General features: G+C 44.9%; 1 protein-coding gene across 2 annotated transcripts in view; it reads left to right on the forward strand.

Annotated features, from left to right (window-relative positions):
• Nucleotides 1–1,050: 1,050 nt before the first annotated feature.
• The window catches only part of TGM5 (transglutaminase 5), a 30,567-nt gene continuing 11,648 nt past the window's right edge, over nucleotides 1,051–19,969 (forward strand). The window contains exons 1-6 of one of the 2 annotated variants that reach the window (XM_063090644.1): nucleotides 1,051–1,126; nucleotides 7,053–7,232; nucleotides 7,353–7,598; nucleotides 10,580–10,698; nucleotides 13,112–13,240; nucleotides 13,816–13,993. In XM_063090644.1, coding sequence (XP_062946714.1) covers nucleotides 1,117–1,126; nucleotides 7,053–7,232; nucleotides 7,353–7,598; nucleotides 10,580–10,698; nucleotides 13,112–13,240; nucleotides 13,816–13,993 — 862 coding nt within the window. In that variant the 5' untranslated portion in view covers nucleotides 1,051–1,116. The remainder of the gene's footprint in view (nucleotides 1,127–7,052; nucleotides 7,233–7,352; nucleotides 7,599–10,579; nucleotides 10,699–13,111; nucleotides 13,241–13,815; nucleotides 13,994–19,969) is intronic. The other variant, XM_063090645.1, reaches the window with a different exon arrangement.

A 19,969-nucleotide genomic window follows, 5' to 3' on the forward strand; every position in this document is an offset into this window, starting at 1 on the left:
AGCATGAGTCCCCTGTGAAGGGGACTGAGAAGAAGAGGACGGAGTGGATGAGGAGGCAGGAGGACAACCAAGAGAGAGAGATCACCTAAACCCAGAAGGAGTGCTCAGCACAGTCAGGGCTGCAGGAGGCCTCATGAGATAAGAGCAGGGAAGGGTGCCTGGGGCCTGGTGACCAGAGGGGGTAGGTGAGAGTGGTGTCAGGGGAGGCGTGGGGACAGAAGGCAGATTACAGCAGGGTGAGGGGGTGGGAGGCAAAGCAGTGAAGGAGGAGCTTGGCGGGTTGGGGGGTGGGTGTCCCACCCACTCCACACGCAGAACACTTCTCCCTCCTTTCCTCTCTTCTCCTAACTGTGCTTTTCTCTCCACAAGCTCATTCCAAGGACTTGTACTTATTAGGATCAAGGTCCTTGCTCACTGGCATTCCCACCCTCTCCTCTCATCTACTTCCAAAACTCCTCTGTGAATCTTTCCAATTTTTCTTCCTCTACTGCTTTTATTTGAGATTTTCCTTGGACCTGGCAGGTCTCTCCAAAGACAATGCCACCACCAAAAAATAAAAACAACAAAATCATAGCAAGGGTGACCCACAGTGGGTTCAGTTTGCATTTAATATCCACAAAGGGGCTCTTTGGAATAAAAGAGGGCTCAGGTGCAGAGCAGGGTTCTAGGCTCACTGAGGCTTTTTAAGTTGTACACAGTCGACTTGGGACCCTGAAACTCCCTCCTGCAGGGGTGCAGCCCCCTCCATCTCCCCGGAGGTCCCATCTGCCTGCCTCTCCCTCCTGGCTCCTCCACCGCAGCACAGCACCTGCCAGGAAATATCCTATTGCCCAAGAGCTATCAAAGGCCCTCATAGCACAAGGCCCTGACACTGCCTGAGCCTCCACACCTGCTCTCAGCCGATCAACACTGCCAAGAAAAACCTGAGGGCAAGCGAGAAAACCAGTTGTGATCTGCCCAATAAGCAGATGTCAGTGCAGCAGCCGGGCCCCGCCTTCAGTGTCTCCTGGAGTCTTGGGATGGAAGGGGCTGTGGACACTCCAGGACCAGTTCCCTGAAGCTCCAGCCCATCCAGCTGTTTTGTGGGGAGCAGCCTGGGTACCAGAGGCAGCCACCATGGCCCAAGGTAGGAAAGGCCAATAGGGGCTGTGGAGAGCGGGGACAAGGAGGACAGAGAGAGACTGAAGTAAGTCAAGGGGAGGAGCGTGAATTCAGAGGAAGAAAGAAGCAAAAACAGTACTGAGGCAGGAAGAATAGGAAGCCTAGAAAACACAGCATTCACTGGTGGCCTGACAACTGGGAGACAGGGTGGAGGCCGGCAGGGAAATATGGCCAAACAACTGCATACCGACTTTCCTCCTTCCATAGCCAGGTGGGATGGGCAGGGCCAGGGATTAGGTGTCAGGGCTCCTGTCCTTCGCTGCCTCAAACTGACCTTTTGACACTAGGCAAGTCATTTCTCTAGTTTCCAACCCCTGTGCCTAAAACATGAATTGGACCAAACAATCTTGAAGTCGTCTTCCAGCTCTAAAGTTCTCTGAATCGCCGCATCTTCTCTCCTTTTCCCATATCAGAGGGTCTGTTCATCATCTTAACTAATCTTCCCACCACTACCCTTCTCTCTATTCCATCTCCCTCTTTGTGGAAAGGGCTGCTAGGAAGATTGAATGGTTAGCTGAAACCATTTATGGGAATGAGCTTCTAACTTTCTCTTCAAATGTAACAGCCTTACCTTTATTTACTACCCTTCGTGTTTACATTTTTACTTAAAAATCTTTATAACTTTTAATTACACAGGAAACATATGAATATATAGTTGGAGTAAATTAGATTAATACCTTTTTTCATCTTATGTCAATAATTATAGATAAAGCTATAGTCCCCTGATTGCCATCCCCAACCCTAGCCTCCTCTCCAGAGTAACCACTGTTACCTGTCTTTTGTCTACACATTTACATTCGTGTGTGTGTGTGTGTGTGCGTGTGTGTGTCTTGGAGCTCTGTCCGTGCCAGTCAGCATCTATATATCTACCTTAATATTTTCCATAGTGTGAGTATAAGTAATTTGTTTATCCAGTCCCCTATTGATGGGTATTTAGGTTGTTTCCAATTTTTCAGTCATGCTAGCAATATTGCAATGAACATCCTTGTTCATACCTCATTGTGCTCACGTGGGAGTGTCTCTCTAGGATAGACACTAAGATCTCCTACTTTAAAAGTTCTTCCTACAATCTTCTTTTTATTTCCCTGATCATTTTACCCCATTATCCCTTTTCCTCAAAGGGAACAAATGTGCCCAGTAGTAAATAAACCTCCTGTCTGAATATCCGGTGTTGGGGCTGAAGAATAATCCCTGTGTTACAGGCAGAGATTAACACGATTTATGATGTATCCAGAGGATGAGATTTGGCCCCAGTGCTTGCTACCAGGCAAATGCTGCCGCATCTGTTGGGTAGTCCAGGTCATATGCCCAACCTGAATCATAGTCAGTTAGTGCTTTCTGTCTAGTCAGTTGGTCTCCAAGAGGGGTGAGCCTCTTTTTCCACTATTAGGAAAAAGCCAGGTGCTTTTCCAACTGGCAATGGGTCAGGATGTTCTTTCTAAACATGAGTGAAAGCCAGCAGTGAGCAGCAGCTGTTGTGTAATGGGGAGAGCACTGGACTTGGGTCAGGAATCCCGGGTTTAACCTTAGGCAAGACATTTAATCTACCTAAACCTTGGTATTCTCATCTCCAAGTGTGGGTTACATGGCGTTTCGTCCCTCCATGTTTGTGGTGAGGATTAAATGAGATAACTGAGTAGTCAGCACATGGTAGACAGGCTCTCAATAAAGTGTTGATTGAATCTGAAATCTGAAATAGGTACTGGGTGATTTTGCAAAACATAGAGAACTCTATTCAAACTAGCAAACATTTCTGAGTGCCTAAATGTGCCAATCATTATGCTTATGTTTCTTTTATAATACTAATAATAATTAGCTAATTTATGAAAAAGATGTGCATTAGTAATCAAACTTTTAAAGAGGTTTAAGAAGATAGAGTTTAATATTTATTAGGGTATTTTAGTACAGTTGATAGGTTTCATATTTATTATAACATTATAGCAGTTTTATTAAGATATAATTCACGTACTGTAAAGTTCACCCTTTTAAAGTGTACAATTCAGTGGCTTTTGGTATATTCACAAAGTTTTGCAAGCATCACCACTATGTAATTCCAGAACATTTTCATCACCTCTAAAGGAAACCTCACACCCGTTAGCAGTCACATCCCATTCCACCTTCCTTCAGTCCCTGGAAAGCTCTAATCTATTTTCTGTCTCTATCGATTTGCCTATTTATATAAATTGAATCATACAATATGTGCCCTTTTGTGTCTGACTTCTTCCACTTAGCATAATGTTTCAAGATTCATCCATGTTATAGCATGTTCAACATTCCTTTTCATGGCCGAACAATATTCCATTGTATGGATATACCGCATTTGTTTATCCATTAATGAGTTGATAAATATTTGTGTTGTTTCCACTTTTTGACTGTTATGAATAATGCCGCAATCAACATTCAGTACAGGTTTTGTGTGAACGTATGTTTTCATTTTTCTTGGGTGTGTACTTAAGGATGGAATTGTTGGATCATATGGTAACTCTATGTTTAACATTTTGAGGAACTGCCAGACAGTTTCAAAATGCTGCATCATTTTGGGCCGACCCCGTGGCTCACTCAGCTGAGTGCGGTGCTGGGAGTGCAGTGGTGCTGGGAGCGCTGAGGCCATGGGTTCGGATCCTATATAGGGATGGCCAGTGCGCTCACTGGCTGAGTGTGGTGTGGGCAACACCAAGCCAACGGTTGCAATCCCCTTACCAGTCACAAAAAAAAAAAAAAAAAAAATGCTGCATCATTTTATTATGCCACCAGCAATGTAAGAGGGTTCTAATTTCTCCACATCCCACCAACACTTGTTATTATCTGTCTTTCTTACAGCTATCCTAGTGGGTACGAAGTGGCATCTCACTTGTATTTCCCTAAGACAATGATATTGCGCATCTTTTCATGTACTTAGTGGCCTTTTGCATATCATCTTTGGAGATATGTCTAGTCATATCAGTTGCCCTTTTTTTTTTTTTTAATATTGTGGTTACTAGTCCCTTATTAGATACTGTATATAATTTATATTCCCCTGTCTGTGGCTTATCTTTTCACTTTCTTGGTAGTGGTCTTAAAGCAAAAAAAGTTATTAATTTTGATAAAGTCCAATTCATCTAGAGTTTTTCTTTCACTGCTTGAGCTTCTACTGTCATACCTAAGAAACAATTGCATAGTCCAGGATCATAAAGATTTACCCCTGTGTTACCTTCTATGAGTTTTATAGTTTTACCTCTTATGTTTAGGTCTTTGATCCATTTTGTATTAATTTTGTGTATGGTGTGAGGTAGGCATCCAGCTTCATTCTTTTGCATGTGGAAATCCACTTGTTCCAGAACCATTTTTTGAAGAGTATTCTTTCCCCCATTGAATTGTCTGGGCGCCCTTGTTAAAGATCAATTGACTGTAAATGTGACAGTTTATTTCTAGACTCTCAGTTCTATTCCACTCATCCATATGTCTATCCATATGCCGCTACCACATTGCCTTGATTACTGTAGCTTTATAGTAAAGTTTAAAATAGGGAACTGTAAGTCCTCTCGCTTTGTTTTTATTTTTTAAGATTGTTTTGGCTACTATAGATCCCTTGTATTTCCTTATGAATTTTAGGATTGTATTGTCAATTTCTGCAAATGGCAGTTGGAATTTTGATAAGGATTGTGTTGAATCTGTAGATCAAATTGTCATCTTAATGATACTCTATTCCAATCTATGAAGATGGAATGTCTTTTCATTTATTTAGGTCTTTAGTTACTTTCAATGATGTTTTGTGTTTTTTGGTGGTGCAAGTTTTGCACTTCTTTTGTTAAATTTATTAATAAGTATTTCATTCTTTTTGATGTTATTATAAATGGAATGTCTTAATTTTATTTTCAGATAATTTATTGCAAGTGTATAGAAATACAACTGATTTTTGTGTGTTGTTATTGTATCCTTCAACCTTACTGTATTTGTTTATTAATTCTTTTTGTGTGTGTATGTGGATTTTCTATATACAAAATTATGTCCTGTATGAATAGAGATAATTTTACTTCTTCTTTTCAATCTGGATGTCTTTGATTTATTCTTCTTGCCTGATAGCCCTGGCTTGAGCCTCTAGTACAATGTTGAATAGATGTGGCAAGAACAGACACCCTTGTCTTATTCCTTATCTCACCAGGAAAGTATTTAGTCTTTTACTGTTAAATATGGTTTTAGCTATAGGTTTTCATAGAAAGCCTTTATCAGATTGAGCAAGTTCTCTTCTATTACTAGTTTGTCAAATTTTTTTTATCATAAAAGAGTATTAGATTTTGTCAGATACTTTGGTTCATTTTTTTTTAATCAAAGTACAGCCAAGACAAAGCAGCTAGGTTTCTATCCTTATTGGCTTACATCTAGTGGTGAAAGACAGACAAATGAAAAAGTAACTAAGAAAAATATCTGAACACCCTCATCCAGAGCCTGGAACTAGTAGAAATTTGTTGATATAAATGAACAAATCAGCATGAGATGTAAATTAATCTGTCAATTAAGTGCTATAGATCAGTGGGAGAAGGAAAGAAAGGTGGGCCAATTGGGGCAGGCTTCATGAAGCAGGTGGGTCTTGGAGGACAGGTGGAATTCATAGTTAGGGGGCATTCTGACTTGAGGCTATTGCAGGAACATAACACAGAGACATGGGCTGGCCAGTTAGCTCAGTTGGTCAGAGCACAGTGTTGATAACACCGAAGCCAAGGGTTCAGATCCCTGTACCAGCCAGCTGCCCCCCCAGATATACAGACAGGTAGGGGTACCATTTTCTTGAAGGCAAATTGGGTGGAGGAGGGGGCCCATGCTGGATAGTGGTGAGAAGTGAGAACACAAGTGTTAGTGAAGGCCAGGTATGAAGAGTCGTAAGTGTCAGGTTAAGGAGTGTGCCTTTTATACGGTGGACTCTAGGGTATTATAGAACCTTTAAAGCAGAAGGATGGAAAGGTAATATGGTGATGTGTTAAGGGTTGGGTGGTGGGTAAAGAGACAGGAAGCAGGACACTTCGTAGAGGTGTTACAGTCACTAGGTGTGAGGTGCAGAGGTTGGAAATATGGGACAGATGAACACCAGGGACATTTTAATGAAAGGATGGAGGGACTAGTGAGACATGAATGAATATAGGCTGAGAAGGAAATGGGTGAGCCAATTGCGATTTAAAGGCTGTGAGCCCACTAGTGACTGGGGACCATGGCAGGACCCCAGAAACGGAGAAGAAATGGAGAAATCAGAAACGGAGCCCTTTTGGGAGAGGTGCACTTGGAGAACAGTGAGGTCAGTCTGTGTTTTAGCAGAAGTTCCAGACAGCTGGGAATGGGACATTCTTTGACTGTCATCAGCATCCAAGCTCTCAGGGCATTGGACACGTGGCATTAGTGGTGGTGAGGAAGCCAGCAAATTATTAAAAGAAGAGCAGTTTATCCAGGGACAGCTAGCCCAAGGGTAGCTAATCCAGAGTCTCACTACCAGGTCTGGAGGCCGGTACAAGGGCAATTAAGAGTATAAACTTGAGTCCAAGAAAATGTACACGGGGTTGAATCTGAAGACATGTGAGGCTGAAGGAAGCAATTAAACTTGGCCTGATCTATAAAAGGAGTTGAATAGTGGCAGAAGACCATGCACCTTCAGGAGGATGTAAGGGAGAAGGGGATAGAGGGTCAGAGATGTAGGGGAGGAAGGAAGGGAGGAAGGAAGAGAAAGGAACGTGCATGCACGCAGCCTCAACTAGCCCTTATACCAACCCTGTCAGGCTGGGATTATGGGCTCTATTTTGCTAACGTGGAAACTGAGGCTCAGAGAAGCTAGGTTACTTTCTCAAGTTTGCACAACTAGTAAGTGGTAAGCAGGACTGTACCAGGCTCCACAACTGTTTCATCTGCCCCTGGCTGCCCCATTACAGGGCTAGAGGTGGCCCTCACGGATCTCCACAGCTCCTGGAACAACGTGCGGCACCACACAGAGGAAATCAGTGCTGACTACCTCCTTGTTCGTCGGGGCCAGCCCTTCAACATCACCCTGTACTTCAGGAACCGGGGCTTCCAGCTGGGCCTGGACAACATCATCTTCGTGACTGAGACTGGTAAGGACCCCGGCTTGCTCACTGGGGTTGCGCATGTGCACACATGTGTATACGTTGGGGGGAGGGAGTTGAGGGGCTGGGAAGTCACCCTAGAGGGCCTCAACTCTACTTCCCTCCTAGGACCCGTGCCAGACTTGGCAAAGGGGACTCGGGCTGTGTTCAGCCTGGCAGACCGTGGTGGCTCCAGCCCCTGGATCGCCTCGCTGGAGACGAATAGACCCACCTCCCTGGAGGTGAGCCTGTGTGCCCCTCCCATGGCGGCTGTGGGTCGGTACCTCCTGAAAATCCACATCGACTCCTTCCAGGGGTCTGTCACTGCCTACCAGCTTGGGGAGTTCATCCTGCTCTTCAATCCCTGGTGCCCAGGTAAGGCAGGGTGCCCGTGCAGGGGTCCCTTGTCTCTGTATCTTGGTCGGTGCTGCCACAAGAGAGACAGGCACAGGATTTCTAGAACCAACTTCCTGGCCACCCACAAACCTCCCCAATCCCAGGCAGTCAGCATCCACCCCCACCTAGAAACCGCAAGGGAGGGAGATCTTGCTATTTATTTACTTATTTAGAATTTGTAAATTATGAACCAAATCATCTTTATTTAAAAAGAAAACTATTACAATGAAGTTTGATCACTGTTAACATCTACCTTCATCATGCATTTTTAAGTTGATTAAAGTTTTTTCATGATTTAAGTAATAAATGCAGTGCATTGAATATTCTTGGAATGAAGTAAAGGGTAAAATAAGAACAAAAAAAGAAGAAAGAAAAAAAGAAAAGAAAGATATAAGGAGAAAAGTAAAATCTCCCAATCTCCTAATCCCATTCTCCAGCGGAAGCCCTGCTCACATTTTCTTTTGTAGCCTTGGGAAAGAGTTCTACGCTTAATCAAATGTGAATGTGTGTGTGTGTGTGTGTGTGTGATTCTACAATACATACCACAAGTGGGATTATGTAATATGTACCATTCTCCAACTTGCTTTTTTTTTTTATTTTTATTTTTATTTAACAATTCAACTTTGGGGTTGGCCCCGTGGCTCACTCGGGAGAGTGCGGCACTGGTAGTGCCAAGGCCGCAGGTTCGGATCCTATATAGGGATGGCCGGTGAGCTCACTGGCTGAGCGTGGTGGAGACCACACCGTGCCAAGGGTTGCGATCCCCTTACTGGTCAAAAAAAAAAATTCAACTTTGGACATATTTTCCTATCAGTACAGTCTTCTTAACAGCTAAAACTATTCCATTGTTTGGATGCACAAAATGGTTTTAACTGGTCTACTATTTGTGGGCATTTTGGCTGTCACCAGTTTTTCTCTTGTACAAACAAAGCCACAGTGAATATCCCAATGCCACCTGTCCCACAAGTCCTGTCCTCTAAATCAGTGTGGGGGCAGGGGTAGCCGTAGGTACATAGACAGATGTAGGACATGGACATGGTGTGGGCAGAGTGAAACATAAGCGAAGAGGAGAGAGTGGGAGGAGAGGCAGAAGAGGTCAGCAGTACAGAATGCATCGGTGTGCTCTGGGGCAGAGGCCAGACTCAACTAAGTCTTGCTTCTGGCTTAGAGGATGATCCCTTCCCCTCTTCCCTCTGGCTCTACCTTCTCTCCCAGCTTTATTCCAAGTGGGCCTGCTGGGTTGCGTCAGAACCCAAAACTCTGGGTGGGTTCTAACACCTCTAACCACCCACCTCCCTGTCACTGAATGGCTCAGCACTCTCTCACTAGCCATGTGATCAGGCCTGCCATTGGATAAAAGAGGACCAGTTGTCTGTCTTCTCTCTGTGTCTCTGTCTCTGTCTCTCTTACACACACATATCCCTCCTGTCCTCCAAGACCATGAGTGTCAGACTTGCACTGAGGGCCTTCCAGGCTGTGGTGAGGAAAGTCTTACCTGTGGGGCCTTCTCTCCTGACTTTGTGTCCCACCCAGGTCCTAGGGAGACCAACACTGTGGCTAGGCATTGGGAGGGGCTGAAGTCAGGATCAGCAGCTGCCCCATCACAGTGCTGGGATATTAGCTGGGAAAACCCACCTTGTAGCTCAGGCCACTCCTGGCCTGGCCGTGAGGAGGGATGTGTGTGATCTCATCCATGAACCTGCAGCTTCCTGCCACACTGGTCCAAATCATCAAAAAAACACGTCTCAGCAAGGTGTCCTCCTGCACCAGTGTCAGCCCGTCAGGCTGTATCTGAGGGCTGCCTTTGAGGAGGGGAGGAGCATCCCTTCACCTCAGGGTCAATAGGGCTTCCAGACAGTCCCAGGATACTGCAAAGAGGACATCTGCCCCCAAGGCCCTTTGTTTGTTAGGTCTTAACTTTATAAGATAATTTTTTTTTTTTAAAGATGACTAGTAAGGGGATCTTAACCCTTGACTTGGTGTTGTCAGCACCACGCTCTCCCGAGTGAGCTAACCGGCCATCCCTATATAGGGATCCGAATCCGCGGCCTTGGTGTTATCAGCACCACACACTCCCAAGTGAGCCGTGGGCCGGCCCTATAAGATAATTTTTTATATCATAAAAGTAGCACATGTTCATTCTGAAAATCTAGAGAACACCAATAGGCAAAAAGAAAAAAAAAATCACTATTAATGTTTTTTGGAATAGGCTTCAAAATCCTGTTTATATACATGTATATTTTAAGGAAAGACAATTCATGCTATACACATTATTTTGTAAACTGTCTAAACTTAATATATCACATGTAGATTTCCATATCCATATATTCGATTTTGCAGTATTAATACTGTATAGAATTCTGTGGTGGAGATGCACCGAAGCTATTTAACCAGCCCACGAGAATAGGGCATTTAGGTTGTTTCCAGCTTTTCAGTATTATTAACAGCCCTCAGATGTACAGCCTAGTATCTAAATCTTTGTGCACATCCTAAATACTTTGCTTAGATTGAATTCCTACAAAGGGAGTGATGAGGTTAATGCCAACCCTTAAGTTCTGGTTGATTTTTTCCAATCAAGATTAGTTAAGTATAGCAGAAAGAGCATAGAACATGGAGTCACATGGTCTCTGTCTTCAAATTCCAGCTCTGAACTGTGTGATTTGGGCAAGTTACTTAATCACTCTGAACCTGTCTTCTCAATCAAACAATGGGGCTAGAGTGTAAACATGGTTGGTGAGCCGAGAAATTTCACCAAAAGTAAATTTCTATTATTCCACCTCATGTTCATGTTGAGCCTGTGTTGGGGGTGTGGCCTCCCCAAGACCCACCCCCCTCCTGCCCCTCTAGGTGTCTGCAGGTGCCCTCTCCAGAGCTCAGTTTTCATGGGACTGTGGGGATGGGGATAGTCAGGAAGGGCAAGATGACTTTGCTGCTTTGTGTCCTCCCACTTTGATTCCTAGCGGACGCTGTCTACTTAGACAGTGAACCCCTGAGGCAGGAATATGTTGTGAATGATTATGGCTTCATCTACCAAGGGAACAAGAACTGGATCCACCCGTGCCCCTGGAACTACGGACAGGTGAATCTCAGCCCTGCTCGTGGCCCATCCAAGCCCTGGGTTTGTGGGGAGAGGGAAGAAAGAGTGGGAGAGAGGGTGCCCCTCACACAAGATTCAACCAGAACTGCCCGCCAACGCTAACTAAATGGCGCCAGAAAGATGTGAGGTGTGACTCCAGGTTGCTAGAGGAGCAGTCAGAGGCAGTGGGAAGGTCCGTGGGGAAAGGGCAGCTAAAGTCACCCCACTCAGGAATTCCACTGAGCATGAGGGTGAGGATAAAGGTAACAACAATCACGGTGGCAATGGCAGTGCCTGCTATTTTTGTTTGTTAGACTGGTTCCAGTGGAGTCCCATTTTCCACTCTCTCACTTCATCCTCACAACCCTTGGCAATAGACCCTAGCACCAATTCTGTCACACTGATGGAAACTTGCCCCTGAACATCTCAACCAGAAGCAGCAGCAATGCTTCTCCTTCCACATTTTGTATTGTATACATATCCTAAGACGTGATTTTATATGTAAAAATAGTGTCACATTAATTGCAATGCTCTGCAACTCCTGCCTTTCTAAAGCCTGCCTCTCATTTAAAACTCAGCCCATGGTAGGTGCTCCAGGAATTTGAGCGCCAGGCCATGAAAGAGGGTTCTCTAGGCTGTGCCCTGGCGCCAGTAGTACTATGGGTGGGAGAGGACCAGCCCTGGGTCACCCAGAGGGTCCCAGAGGGAAATCCTGGGGGTCTTTCTGGAGCCTTGTAGCAGCTTGATATGGGCTCCTTTCCTGGACTTGCCCAGTTAGAACTCCAACACACATGGCATGTGGGCCCAACTTGGGCCTGGGGGTGGCTACAGCCAAGATGAGATGTAGCAACCTCAATTGGCCCCAACTCACATCCCCAACTCATTAAGCATGGAAAGACTGGGGATCCTGGAGAGCCCCTGAAGAGGAGTTTGCTGTCATCCGTCAGAGATAGAAGTGAGAGTTGCTGCTTTCCGAGCTCTGTGTCCCCCCCTTTCTGTCTCTCTTCTTCAGTAATTGTACACTGAATACCTTCTCAGTGCCAGACAGGGTGCTAGGTGCTAGAGATATAAAAATGAGTAAAACTGTTCCTGAGCCCAAAGTGTAGTGGCGACTCAGACACACAAACAAGTCACTTATCATGCAGTGGGATGTATAGTTTCAGAGATGGTACAGAGTGTTCTGGGAGCCGGGAGGAAGAGCTCTTGGTTGGACATGGGGGTATTGGGGAAGCTTCCTGGGAGAGGAGATGCTTGAACTGAGTTAGCCAAGTGAAGGAAGGTGGGAAAATATCCCAGGTGGAGGGAAGGCACGAGCAGACACAAAGTTGAGAAACAGTTTAGCCTGCTTCAGGGGTTACAGAAATCTGGTGTTGCTGGAACAAAAATGGTGAGGCAGGGAGAGGTGAGGGGTTGTACTGAGACACAAGGCTGAGGAGTTTGGAGAGGGCCAGATCAGGGAGGGACTTCTATACCTTCTAAAGGAGGTTGGAGCTTTGATTCTCTAGGCTGCAGGAGCCTTTGAATATTTTAAAGGAGAAAAGTGAACTGGTCAGACTGTCCCTTGGGGAAGATGGGTCAGAGAAGTCTCCTAATTCTGCTTGTTGGCCAGTGTTACATGGGAACGAATGCCTTCATTTACACTCAGCCAAAAGAAATGTACGTGTCCCTACCATGTGATGGACAGTGTACCAGGTCTGGGCTCTGGAGTTGTGAAAAGAGGTGGATTGAATCAGAGCAGGAAAAGACAGACCTTCATTACATTGTATAACTGAGTCTGATGAGTACAAGGACATATTCAGGGACACAGACGTAAACCAGTCTCAGGCTTGGGAATTCTCAGAGGAAGTGGCATCCATACCAAACCTGAAGGGCAAGGAGGAGACAGCCTATTTTGGGTGGGAAGTTTCATAACTCATGTTTGTGATTAGTCAGTCCAGGGCCCCTCTGAATGTGGGTTCATGGTAGGTTGGCGCCATGGCCTCAGCAGTACCTGCTGATGATAAGCTGGATCAGCATGTGAGTACGGAAGAAGAGGTGGTGTGGTTCTAGCAAGACTATGCTAGGGGCTCCAGCAGCACGGAGATTGAGGGGAGAAGAGGGAGAAAAAGACTTTTCAGCCAGTCAGACTCATTGGAGAAAAAACCCAGCAGTATCAATGGTTACTTCAATATGAAGGGGGAGGGATTTGACTTGCAGGGCATATGTACCAGCTGAGTTCTGACTCCAGAGCTTTGAAACACCACACCTGCCTAGGAGGCAGTTCAGGGTCCTTCTGTTGGACAGTTGCCTTCCAGAGGGGTTTGTATTCCACAAACACACTCCATGGGAGAGCTGGGTGGGATGGGTCACATGTTTCTTTACATACCCCCACGTGCCAAGCATGGGCATCTCCCCTCTCTGCACCTCCCTCCTGCAGTTTGAAGAGAATATCATAGATATCTGCCTGGAGCTGCTAGACAAGAGCCTGAACTTCCAGGTCGACCCAGCCACAGACTGTGCCCTGCGGGGAAGCCCCGTCTACATCAGCAGAGTGGTGTGCGCCATGGTGAGGTCCCTGGTATGCTCAGGGGGTGAGGAAGCTGTGCAGGGGGGGCCCTGCCCACCCACAGTCACCCCCTGCAATGGGCTAGAGAGGCAGGGGACCTCTGGCAAAACCATTTTGGATGGGACTGATGGCCAAATGTGAGTAGCAAGTTTTCTCAACTGAGCTTTGAAATATCTGGGGGTGGGCCGTCACCTCTATCAATTCCAAACTGCATGTTTTGGGAAAGGCTGAATGTATCTCCAGTTTGGGAAATGGTCTTGTTGTTTCTGAGTTTCCTTTGTTCTAAAGTATTTTTAAAAGGTCTGAGAGCCAAGCTCTAGCTTCACAGGGAATGGGGGACACAGGGTAAGGGGGTGGATAGAAATGGAATAATAAACTAATTAACAGTGGAACACAAGTCAGAACAGCTGGCCTCCCGCCACCACCTCTTCCCCAGCAAGTGTGGAAGTCTCCAGTAAAATGAGAACAAAGGTCTCCTCTGTCTCAGGCCCATGGGCTTTCCAATGCAGTCCACATATCACTTCTTGTTGAGGAAAGGGATGTTTCTAATGCTTCTATATATGGTTTCTCTTCAGATCAACAGCAATGATGACAATGGGGTGCTCAATGGAAACTGGAGCGAGAATTATGCAGATGGCGTCAACCCTGCAGAGTGGACTGGCAGTGTGGCCATCCTGAAGCAGTGGCATGCCAATGGCTGCCAGCCGGTGCACTATGGGCAGTGCTGGGTCTTTGCCGCCATCATGTGCACAGGTAGGAGATGGGAAGACCAAAAGTGTAGCAGGTCATGTATGTGTCCTCTGAACTATTCTTGTCCCAGTTTTGCACAATTCCCACCAAGGGACGTGTGGAAGAAAGCCCTTTCCTGCTATAATGTCTCTTCACATATCAGAGCTTATTTCAGACCATGGTTCTGAAGCGGAAATCACCCACTTCCCAGAACCCGGAGCACTTCCCTTTTCTGGGCTCAGACACCCTAACAGCATATTCCTGAGTACCTGGCTGGGAACTGTCTGGGTCCAAGATAGAAATGAAATGAGAGGCCAAGTAATTAGAAAACTTACAAACTGATTAGTGCCCTTTCTGCCACAGAGAATGGGCTTAGTGAAGATATGATATGGGAGGGAAATGTGCATCCAAGCTGTGGTACGGGCCAGAGCAAGATGGCAATCCAAGAAGAATGACCTTGAACTTGGAGTTGCCACAAGGCCAAATGGCCTGGAGGCCTGACTCAACCAGGGAGTTAGGGGAAAGGGGAAAATGGGAGGTCAAGCTTTTCAGATAAGGAGTGAATGCTACATTAGGAGAAAAGAAGCTAAAAAATACATATGGGGAAAAGAAGGCAAATGGGAATTGGTTTATCTATTATAAGAGGAGCAGACAGAAGGAGGAGATGGGGAGCAAATCTTGAGGGAGGTAACACCTGGAAATGAGTCACATGCTGGAGGTGGCAGGAGGAGGCTTCCCGCCTCACACAGGGCCGAGCTCTTGCTCCTAGTCCTCTCCCTCGCCCTGCCCCATGCCTGGGCCAGTGCTCAGCACCTGGCCTGCATATCTGTGTACCTGACTTGGGTCACAATCAGGAAATTATTAGTCGTGTTAGCTGGGGAAAGAGGCCAAGTAAAGCTTTCACTCACACAGCTCTTTAGTTGAATCCAGGGAGAATAGATCTGTTCACAACTTGGTGTTTATTGAGGGCTCAGGCCTTCTGTGTAGCCCTGGCAAAGCTTGGGGCAGTCTGTGTACACTTGTGTGCTGGGCCCCTCTCTGGGCTTTTGAGGAATGTGACAGCCCTCGGGGAAGCCCAGAGAGCCCCAGGCTGCTGAACAGACAGTGCCAGGTCTCTGTCCAAGGGCACAAGGAGGTTTCTGTCAACCCTGACAGGAGTGACTTCACACAAGCTGATGATGACAAAGTCCTAAGGTTACTCCACCTCTGCAACTGCAGAGCCTGATCTTGAGTTGGATGCTTTGATTGTCAGGGATAAAAAATGAGGAATTCAACAGCTTTGATACCCAATGTTGTAGAGATATGGGTGAAGTGGGAGGTCTGAGTCATTCATTAAGCAGGTGCAAGACTGACAGGCAGTGAATGGATTTTGTACAAGATAAAGAGGGAACCTTCCAGTGTGTGGAAAAGCCTAGAGTCTAAATGGGCCAGGTAGGTATGTAGAGTGAGCCAGGTTTGGGTGTGGTTGTCTAGAACTGGATGATGAGAGAGGTGGCGCCAGTGAATGAAGATTATGTAATGACAGCAGACAATTAAAATGTTTATGAGAATCATGACTTTTTAGTGACCTGGAAAACAGAGCTGAGCAAAGTTGATCAAATGGGGCCTGGTCTAGCTGTAGTTCAACCAGCACCAGCCTTCCCCAAAAGGGCCAACATGTTATACATTAATAAATATATCAGCTTGAAAAACTCGTTCATTCATCCAATGACACTTATTGAGTCCTTCTCCCATGCCAGGCACTACTCTTGGATACAAATATGGATAAGACCCAGCCTCTGTCCTCCACCAATTTAAAGTTAAGAATTTAGTCAATCTCCTTAACACGATACAGCTGCCAAAGCATGTTTTTAAAAATTGTCATTATTATTTCATAGCCACAATAGCTAATATTTATTGGGGACTTTCTCTGTGCCAGGTGCTGTGCTAAAACCTTGAAAGCTTAGAGTAATGGTGAAGCTGTGGACTCTGGAGGCAGACTGCTTGGGGTTAAATACCAGTGCTACCCTTAATTGGCTGAGTAACCTTGGGCAAGTCACTTAACTTGAGCCTCAGTTTCCTCAGACGTGGTGGGAAAGGTAATGGTAGCTACTTCATAGGGTTGTTCAAAGGATTGAGTGAGTTCATACCTGGAGAGGGCTGAGAACTGGCTGTAGGGAGTGTTCAGTAAGTATTAGCAAAGCTTGTCTCATTTGATCCTGCAAATAACCTTACAAGGTAGGTTCTGTCACCATCTCCATTTCACAGATGAGGAAATTGAGTGGCAGAGCCAGTCTCACCCCCAAATCTGGCTGGCTCTGCAAGCCCTGTTCTAACCATCAGCCTAATCTGCCCTGTGAACATTGCTAGCAGCTGCCATTTACCCAGCAGCACACACTGTGCTTCAGGCACACACTGGGTGTTTTGACTATTTTGAATCCTCACAACCACCTGCAAAGTAAATATCATTACAGCCATTTTACAAATGAGAAAAACTGAGGCTTAAAGTGGCCAAGAGGCTCTTGTCTGACTCAGCAGTGCATCATCCCCGCTGCAGCCCTACCTCCCAGTGTTACCTTTTTAAAAATCAACATATTAACTTCAACTTGTTATAGAAAAATCACAAAAGGAGACATTGTGTGCATCAAAGATTTGGTTATAATTTTTTGGACAGGCTGTTTCCTTGCATCCATTTAGTTGGCTGTTACTTGGGAATTTCAGAGAAATCTCAGCCAACCCTTCCTGCACTCAGGTTCAGCCACCCCAGAGCTCTAGGTCAGCAGGTGCTTCCTGTTGAGGCTTTCCACTTCTCGACAAGGTTGGGACCCTCAGCCCTTGGCTGAGATCTGGGATATAGCCTGGATGCCTTGCACTATAGCAAGAGAACAGAGGGATAGCGATGTTCTGTCGCCTGAAAACTCTTCCCAAAATCCACAAAGCCACACGTTGTATGATTCCATACATATAAAATTTCCAGAATAGGCAAATTCATAGAGACAGCAAATAGATTAATGGTTACTTAGAGCTGGGGGGAGGGGACAATGGGGAGTGACTACCAATGGGTATGGGGTTTCTTTTTGAAGTGATGAAAATGTTCTTGAATTAGATAGTGGAAATTGTTGCACAACCTGTTAGTATACTACAAACTACTGAATTGTACATTTTGTAAGAGTGAATTTTATGATAAGTGAATTTCATCTCAAGAAAGTAGTTTAAGAACAAATCAGACATGCTGGGAATATGTCTGGTCTGTTCTTGCCCATAATTGCATGGGGACAGCAATGACTTGAGCTGAGGGTTGTAAGACACCTATGTGTGACTGTGAGCGGGTCTATGGGACATCATCCCCAACTCTGTGATATAGGACCCTAGGCGCCCTGGGAGCCATGGTGAGGTGGGAACTGGTGGGAGATGGGAGGCTGTGTGGTTGGAACTGGGCCCCCCTCTTCAATCAAAGCAATCTCACTTGTATGTCTCTTATATATTGGATTTGGCTTGCGTGTAGGGTCTTCTGCTTTAAAAATTTTTGAAACCTCCTGGGATAGATGTTATCTAAGATTTCTTTTAACTCACTTGTATAGTGACCTCTATAAAATACCTCATCTTCATTTCAGGAAAATAACTCTTGTTCTCATTGTTTTTACTGAGGTCTTAGTCTCAATAAGACCCTCAAAGAAGGACTCTCAGGGTAGGCCCTGGTGCATTATTTTGCCCCAATCTTTCTTTAGATTGCAGTCCAAATTCTCTTTTGCGCAATGCCCTGGCTTAAACACAAATCTGCCGTTATCTTCCATCGATTTATGAGATATCAAGATTGTGTGGAAAACATTCCTCATAGAATTGTTGGCTAATATATGGCGGGTATTTAGAAAGATGTCTGGTATGTAGTTAGTTTTACATAAGTGTTAACTATTATAATTCGAATGATATTGTTTTAATTGTTGACTCTTGGACTGCAGAGTTTTAGCTGAGTCTTGTTCAAAAGGTGTTTCTAGCTATCCCTTAAACTTCAGTTCCCATCCTCTCTACTGCCTTTTCCCTCTCTATTTCCTTCTTTTTTCCTTGGAATGTTTAGGGTTAAATTAATTATATTCCTCATTTCATGGCATTTATCATAATTGATCTGCTTTAGGACCCTCTTTTAAAATAATCAATTAATTAATTAATTTTCCCCCTTTATTCCATAACACACTTCCATTCACCTTCCCTCATGATAGGGAAATATTTTAATGTGTTTAATATGTAGCATTGTATTTGAATGTGTTCTTACAAAAAAGTATGTTGTTATCTTTGTGCAATATTTTGTCCAGTATGTTTTTGGTTTCACGTATTTTCATCTTTAGAGGTTCCATTGAGTCTTTTTTTATACCTTCCATTTCTCTTCTCTTTATGTTCATATTTTTCTCTACATCCTCTTGAGCATATTTATAATATTTAAAATAGCCCTTTCACGGTTAGCTCACTTGGTTAGAGTGCGGTGCTGGTAACACCAAGGTCAAGGGTTCAGATCCCTGTACCAGCCAGCAGCCAAAAAAAAAGGAAGAAAAGAAAATAGCCCTTTCGGGTCTTTGTCTGCAAATTCCATCATCTCTCTCATTTCTGGATCTTGTTCTATCACTGATTTTTCTTCTGGTTATAGGTCATATTTTCCCATTTCTTTAGATGCTTGGTAATTTTTGATTGGACACTGGTCATTGTGTTATGTTGTCAAGGAGGGACTTTGTTTTATTCCTTTGAAGGACTTTGTTGTGGCACACCAATAAATTCCTTGCAGATCAGTTTGAGCCTTTGGAGGCTTGCTTTTAAGCTTTCTTATGGTGGGTCCAGAGCAGTCTTTAAGCCTAAGTTAGCCTCACTACAACATCATGACTTTTCTGAGGACTCTACCAAATGCTCTGTGTATTGTGAGGTCTCTCCATTCTATCGCTTTGTCTGGCCTCATCCCCACGGGGATGTGAATTTCATCCTCATGCATGCACAGATTATCACTCAACCAGAGACTTAAAGGGACCCCTGTGCAGATCTCTGGACCACTCTCTCTGTTCAGCTCTCTCCCTTCCATACTACTCTACCCTGCAAATTCTAGCTGCTTTAGCTTCCTTGAACTGTGATCTCATCTCCTCAACTCAATAAGACTGCTGAGCCCTGCCTGGGCTCTGCCTCCCTGTGTTGTGGCCTGGAAGATGCCTCTAGGAAGACCCTTAGTTAGGATTTGCCTGATATTTTTCTCAAGGTTGGACTAGAGTTATGTTTTGGGGAGGAAGATCACAAAGGTACAGTGTCATTCTTATCACATCATAACAAGGGTACATATTATCAACTTGACTTATCCCTGCTGTTATTGACCTTGAAACCTGGCCGAGGTGGTTTGCCCTTTACTGGCACGGCGTGGCAGGAGTGAGACTGCAGTTTTTTCCTATACAGTTTGTTCAAACCAGAATCTAATCTGGAACCAAGCATTATACCTGGTTGCAATGTCCTTTGTGTCTCTTTTAATCTAGAAGAGACCCTCTATTCAATATATGACTTTGTTGAAAACACTGGGACAGTTGTCCTGCAGAATTCTACCTTTTGGATTTGTTTGAAGGTTTCTTGTATTGTTGGTCTTCTTGTTCCTCTGTTCCTTGTATTTTGTAATTGAAAGTCAGATATACAGGCTTGCAATATTCAAATTAAACATTTTTGGCTAGAGGCTATTCCTTTTAAAGCAGACTTTGATTGTCCATCCCCATATAAGCAGCTGTGGTTTTTCTTTTCTCTATCAGTCCAGGTGACTGACTTCTTTGAGGACAGAGGGAATAGACCATGGGAGTGCTCACTGTGAAGGGGCCTCTTCTATCATTTAAGGCCCCTCAGGTAACCCTTACAAATACCTGACAGAGCCACAAAGCAGGTCTCACAGTTCTATGGAAGCTCCCCAGTACCATCCTGTGGGCTGCCTTTTTTGTCTAATACATAATCTGTGTTATGCAGGTCCTTCACTTTGTGCTTAGCCCCTTAAAGGTTGGTATCTTTGCATTT

This window comes from Cynocephalus volans, chromosome 3, assembly GCF_027409185.1.
Source record: "Cynocephalus volans isolate mCynVol1 chromosome 3, mCynVol1.pri, whole genome shotgun sequence".
NCBI lineage: Eukaryota > Metazoa > Chordata > Mammalia > Dermoptera > Cynocephalidae > Cynocephalus > Cynocephalus volans.